The sequence below is a fragment of the Neomonachus schauinslandi genome, chromosome 12 (genome assembly GCF_002201575.2).
Source record: "Neomonachus schauinslandi chromosome 12, ASM220157v2, whole genome shotgun sequence".
NCBI classification, from domain to species: Eukaryota; Metazoa; Chordata; class Mammalia; order Carnivora; family Phocidae; genus Neomonachus; species Neomonachus schauinslandi.
In genome coordinates, this window is record NC_058414.1 from 93439974 (window position 1) to 93446761 (window position 6788).

General features: G+C 43.5%; 1 protein-coding gene across 1 annotated transcript; it reads right to left on the reverse strand.

The window, feature by feature from the left end:
• Nucleotides 1-3226: 3226 nt before the first annotated feature.
• TAS2R38 (taste 2 receptor member 38) lies at nucleotides 3227-5320 on the reverse strand. Its single transcript, XM_021692832.1, has 2 exons — nucleotides 5316-5320; nucleotides 3227-4238 (listed from the first exon to the last, which is right to left on the reverse strand). The coding sequence occupies exons 1-2, from the start codon at nucleotides 5318-5320 to the stop codon at nucleotides 3227-3229; spliced, it is 1017 nt and encodes a 338-aa protein (XP_021548507.1).
• Between the last annotated feature and the right edge of the window lie 1468 nt (nucleotides 5321-6788).

A 6788-nucleotide genomic window follows, 5' to 3' on the forward strand; every position in this document is an offset into this window, starting at 1 on the left:
GATGTCCATCAACAGATGAATGGATAAAGAAGATGTGGTATGTGTGTATACACACACACACACACACACACACACACACACACACACAATGGAATATTATGCAGCCATCAAAAAGAATGAACTCTTGCCATTTGCAATGACGTGGATGGAACTGGAGGGTATTATGCTGAGCGAAATAAGTCAATCAGAGAAAGACATGTATCATATGATCTCACTGATATGAGGAATTCTTAATCTCAGGAAACAAACAGGGTTGCTGGAGTGGTGGGGGATGGCAGGGATGGGGTGGCTGGGTGATGGACACTGGGGAGTGTATGTGCTATGGTGAGCACTGGGAATTGTGTAAGACTGTTGAATCACGGACCTGTACCTCTGAAACAAATAATACATTATATTTGAAAAAAAAGAACATAGTAGGAAGGGTAAAATGAGGGGGGGGGAATCAGAGGGGGAGACGAACCATGAGAGACTATGGACTCTGAGGAACAAACAGGGTTCTAGAGGGGAGGGAGGTGGGGGGATGGGTTAGCCTGGTGATGGGTATTAAAGAGGGCACATACTGCATGGAGCACTGGGTGTTACACGCAAACAATGAATCATGGAACACTACATCAAAAACTAATGATGCAATGTATGGTGTTTAACATAACATAATAAAAAAAAAGGATGAATCTCAAAGACATTATGTTGAGCAAAAGTAGCAGAAACAAAGGAATAATTACAGGATTTATACAAGAACAGAGAAAACTAATCTATGGGAAGAAATTTAGTACAGTGGTTGCCCATAGTGGATGGGGATTGACTGGAAGAGAATACTGGATCTTTCTGTGCTGATGAAATATTGTACAACTTATTTGGGGTGTTGGATACATGCATGTATCATTTATCAAACTTCACATTGTACACGGTTGTACATTTAGCATCTTTGCTTTTTGCTGTATGTAAATTTTACCTAAACATGAAAAACTATAAACAAATATTGAATTCTAGTTAGTCCTTTGCCTAAATTTCTATAGGATAGAAATTTCAAAACCATATTCTCTGTGTTCTAGGCATAAGCAAATGAGCAAATTATTAAGCATATGTGGAATACATTTCTCATGGTTAGAGAAGGGATTTACAAGTGTGTAAAGAGGAAAAGTAAAGTGAACCGTGTATTATTGGATTGGAACTGGAGGTATCTGTGTGGGGGAGTGGAAAGAGAAATGGGGCAAAACATAAATAATGAGTGAATGTGGGTAAAGGGTATATGGAATTCTTGCAACTCTTCTATAAATTTGAAATTATATCAAAATATAATGTTAAAAACAAAGCCATGGAGAGGAGTAAGAGGTAATGGAGCCCGGTTCAGAGAGAATTTATACAAAAAGAAAGAAAGAAAAATAAGAAGGGATGTTCTCTATTATTTTCTTTATGCTTATATTCCTCCCAAGTACTCTAGGGGAAAGTGGAGTTAAAAGGGCACAATACAGGGTGCCTGGGTGGCTCAATAGGTTAAGCTTCTTGGTTTTGGCTCAGGTCAGGATCTCAGGGTTATGAGATCGACCACCATGTTGGTCTCCTTGTTCAGTGTGGAGATGACTTGTCCCACTCCCTCCCCCTTTTCCCCTCCTTCCGCTCATGCAAGCTCTCTCTCTCTTAAATAAAAAAATGAATGAATAGGGGGCGCCTGGGTGGCTCAGTCGTTAAGTGTCTGCCTTCGGCTCAGGTCATGATCCTAGGGTCCTGGGATCGAGCCCCGCATCCGGCTCCCTGCTCCGCAGGAAGCCTGCTTCTCCCTCTCCCACTCCCCCTGCTTCTGTTCCCTCTCTCGCTGTGTCTCTCTCTGTCAAATAAATAAATAAAAATCTTTAAAAAAAAAATGAATGAATGAATGAATGAATGAATAAATAAGATCTTTTTTTTTTTTTTAAAGGCCACAATACAGTTCCACAGGAGGGTCTGACATCATCCAGCTCAAGAGAAATGGCATCTGGAACAGAGTTTCTCAACACTGACTGCACCCTGGAATCACCCGGAGAGCTTTAAAATGATTCCTGGGTTCTACCTCTAAAGATCTGATGGAATTGGCCTGGTATGTGGCCTGGGCATTGAGATTTTTAAAAGCTACCCAGGTGATTTTAATGTGCAGCCAAGTGTGGGGACCCCTGCCTTGGAGGGAAACCTAGGACAACTTCGGTGTCCACCAAGGAAAGAAAACCAGATGAAGTTACAAATTGTGTACCCAGCAGAGGGGACAAGAGGTTAGTTGGTTTGGACAACTGGGAGGAGGAATTGGGTGCCAGAGAGGAGGAAGCCATTGCTCAGCAGTTCCCACAGCTGCCAGAGCTACAAGCCTCTGTGCGTGACCTGCCATGCTTTTGAAGGCTGTCAAGATTTATATGTCTCGTATATCTTTTTCTCTCCGGAGTGTTGTAGGATTTGATTTGAGGAGAGCCTTCCTGGTAGGCAGAAAATGCCAAATCTCTACAAACATGGTTTCCAGTGAGGCTATTTTGGTAGGTTCCAATGCTTGGTACCAGGCAAAGCACTGTGTTCAGGGGCAAATAGAGCAGAGCCAGAAGGCACACACCAGTGTTGGTATCCTGGGCACCCACTGAGCAAATATCTGCCTCTCTTTACCCCTACTATAAAGCGGGTTGAGTGCACATTTCTGAATTTGCATATTTTCAGACTAAATGACCCCTATTCTCTGGTTTGTGTAGGAGTTTTAATTTAGTACCTCTTAAAGCTGAAGTGATGACACTTGATCTTCCAAGTCTGTCTTTTCATATCCATGAAATTTGTGGAGTTTGAAGAGGGTTATGTAATTGCCATAGTAGTGAATATTTTCTAATATTAAGCTAGCGCCTTTTTTAAGAAACAGGTTTAGCAGTCACGTGAAAAGCCAATCATGTTATCTTGGGGTTTAGATAGTATTTCATAAGAGGTGATTTCTCATGGTTTGTTTCATACCAAGCATGAATAAACTATAGTATACAAAGCATTTACACTGAGTACCTCACCTATTTCATTCTTTTTCAAAACAAACTTGAAGAACCCATGCATGTCATTCTTGCGTAGGCCACAGATAGAGCTTTAATGATTTTATTCTACTATGGGTGAGTTCATTGACATAAAGTGGAGAGACTCTCGCTTATGTCTACAGAAGAAACTGGAATAGGTTTCTGAAGGCTTTATGAACTATCAGAGGCATATTCGTGAAGAGTTCATTTCGTGTCTGCTCTCAACATAGATCTGGAATTCTGGGATCCTCCCTGTGATCTGCCCTTATCTTTAGGCTGCTCTGAACCCAGAGTAGAATGGTCTCCACAGCTCTCTTTAGCTTGGCATTGCTTGAGATCAGGATTGCTGCATGTATTGAGGGACAAGCTGCTAGGATCCCTACACAGATCATTACCCTGATCTTGTGCCACAGCATCAGGAAAGGCACTGAAATGAGGGCAGCACAGAATGACACCACATAGAAGCAGAGAGAGGAGACAAGAGATCTGAGTACTTTGATATGGGCCTCCAGGCTGGGGTCACGGGAGTCCTTGGTTTTGGCTTTCATTATCCTCGTGTGCCTCCTCAGAGAGACAGTCAGCACCCCAGAAGAAACCAGAAAAAGTAAGAAAGGAGGAATGGACTCCAGGGTGCAGAAGATGAAGGAATGATAGAAATTGAGTTTTGCAATTTGCAGATTGAGTTCTGTATTATTCATGAATAGCATAGTTGTGAATGCAAAGCCAGATTTACTAAAAAAGTCCCCCAAACAGAGGAGAGTGCAGAGGGAAGAGAAAATCGTGGCACCCAGGAGCATCTGGGGGACCTTCCTGGAGACCCAGCTTGCCAAGCAGAGCAGGATGGTGTGAGAGAAACAGATAATCTTGGAGCAGTAGAGAAGACTGAGACAGGTGGTGAGCCAGAGCCCATCTTGGTTTGTGATCATCCAGAGCATGATGATGGTCTGGTAGCTGAGGCTCAGTGGGTCCTTCATCCGCTGGAAGTATATAAGCTGGATGGCATCCAGAAACAGCAGCCCATGAAGGAAAAGCTGGGTGAGGCTGAGACTCAGAGGGATAAGATCACAGTTGCTCAGTGGCTGCCTCCTCACCACATCCCAAAAATTCATAAAGAAAATGAAGGCATTTGTCAGGATCCCCATTGCAAACTCCAGGACTGAAAGGAATAGAAATGCACTCTTGACTTCATAGGACACAGTTATGACAGGAGTCAGGGTCAATATGATGTCTCTTCTGGGGCGCCTGGGTGGCTCAGTCGTTAAGCGTCTGCCTTCGGCTCAGGTCATGATCCCAGGGTCCTGGGATCGAGCCCCGCATCGGGCTCCCTCCTCTGCGGGAAGCCTGCTTCTTCCTCTCCCACTCCCCCTGCTTGTGCTCCTGCTCTCGCTGTGTCTCTCTCTGTCACATAAATAAATAAAATCTTAAAAAAAAAATATAATGTCTCTTCTCACTTGGTTAATCTAAGGCTCAACATACCACCCAGCAGAGAAGGGTCAGTGTACATTATAAGCCAGGACCTCTCCTTCACAAGGCATCAGGCTCTTGCTCTAGATCTATCCCACAGTGAATGCGTAAAAATTTCTGACAGCAAACTTACAATAGGGATATTGTTGCTTTGGAATATCTCTTGGATACACACTAGGGCTCATTGTAAGAGCAGAGGAATGATGGTTCTTTCTCTTGGGTGATGCAGAAGCTTTGAATAAACCTAGGTGTGTCCATACAGCAGCCTCCTCAGAGGGCCGCTGGAAGTATATAAGCTGGATGGCATCCAGAAACAGCAGCCCATGCAGGAAAAGCTGGGTGAGGCTGAGACTCAGAAAGATAAGATCACAATTGGACAGCATCATGGATGCAAACAAGACAGGGTCTCAGTTTTCTAAGTCCGGTTTTGCATGCCCATCTGGACCTGCACGGTAGGAGAAGGGAGCGGGATTTGCTTATGGGTTTGAAGGGAACTGGCAGCAGGCAAAGCATATCTTCTTGATGAACTAAGGTTTGAAATGGTGCCTCTTTCCATTTGCATGCCTTCTTCTATCACCTCTGAGGCATGACTTTTATCATAGACTTTGTTTTTAATGTGGATGAATGCATGGTTCCTCCCCTGGCATCAGCACATGAGTTAAGACTGCCATTGCTAAAGATTTCATTCAAGCATCATCATTATGCCAAGCACTGTGCTGGCAAGAGGAGCATTACCGTGAACAAGGCCAGCACCTGCCATGAAGGGAGGGGGTAGGGGGTGATCTGGCCCGGATTATTGCAGAAGTTTTAACTGCTCACTCTGCTTTCCACTCCCCACTGCCTTACCCCATTTTCGGCAAAGCAACAGTAGTGATCCTGCTAAAGTATAACTAAGATCATGTCGTTGCTCTGTTCAAGCCTTTCGGGGCCTCTCATTTCTCTCACCATAAAAGCAAAGTCCTTACATACCTAATCAGGTCCTCTGTCCCTTCTTAGATGTTGTCCATGATACTTGCTTCCTCCTTCACTCCATACCAGCCATATGGGCCTCTTTCATGTTCTGTGAACTCACCACACATACTCCCACCTCAGGACTGGTGTGCTTGCCCTTCCCATTGCCCAAATTACTTTTCCCATACACACTCAGGTGTCCCACTTTCTTCTCAAAAGTTACCTTATGGGAGGGACCTTTCTGATCATCCTATGACTGGCATCCCTTACCCACATCGCAGATGCTTGTAATCATAGTTACCCTAGTCTATATTCCTGTGTATGTTCAGTTATTCATTGCCTATACCTATCCCCCACTAAAAATACAGGCTTCATGAAGACATACAGCAGGGACCCAAGAAATAATTTTTGAATGAACGAAATGTCCACAAATGAAACATTTATTAGTCTATAGCATCCCTGTGGATTATATCTAGGAGTTTTTAACATTCCAAGGCATTATATCCTAACATATAACATACTCTAACATACTTGGCTGTAATTTCTGAAGTCTAGCTCTCTCCCCTTTTAAACATTTCCAAATATTTGATGTGCTTGGGCTTTCTGGCATCTCTAATTCTCCTTGATCTCTAAAGGAATCTGAGCTGATTTTATAATCCCTTCTGCAAGCTCTGGAAAAATTCAGGCTAGTTACTCAATGGAGATTTGGAGAGCTGATCATTTAGAGACCGGTTGTTGTTTTATAACATTTCTGCCTGATCTGGTGCTTTTTTTTTCACTCTTACAAATGCTTTAACTTTTCCAGTTCTTTTATTGTTGTCTTTCATGCTTCATCCAGTCATTCATTCATTTTGTGGAGTGAATGATGGGGAAAGGAAAGGAGAATTTGAGTGGTTGGTTTGCAATCTGTCCTATGGTAACATTTCCTCTAAGAGGTGGAGCTTTTCTACCTCTGCTCCTCTGCTTGCTCAGCCTCGTGCCTCATTGGCCGTTTTTGCTAACTTTTCACAGTCTCGCTCTGGGCAGTATGCTCCTGTGAGTGAGCTCACAGTTCCATAAAGCACCTAGAGGAAGGGTGGCTCTGTGTTCAGAGCCTCTGGAACCAGGAGCCTCTGGAACCAGGGTCTCTAAGGTTGAGGCCTGGCTCTGCCACTTCTCTGTGTGACTTGGCAAATGTTTGAATCTTCTATATTTATCTCATATGAAATGGAGATGACCATCAAAATAACACCTACCTCAGAGGATTGGGAGGATTACCTGAATTGGCACATACAGCATGCTTGGTGTTGTGCTTGGCACATGATGTCTGATCAGTAAATGTTAATTATAGGACCACTGTATCATCTAGCAATCACTCTTCTGGATATA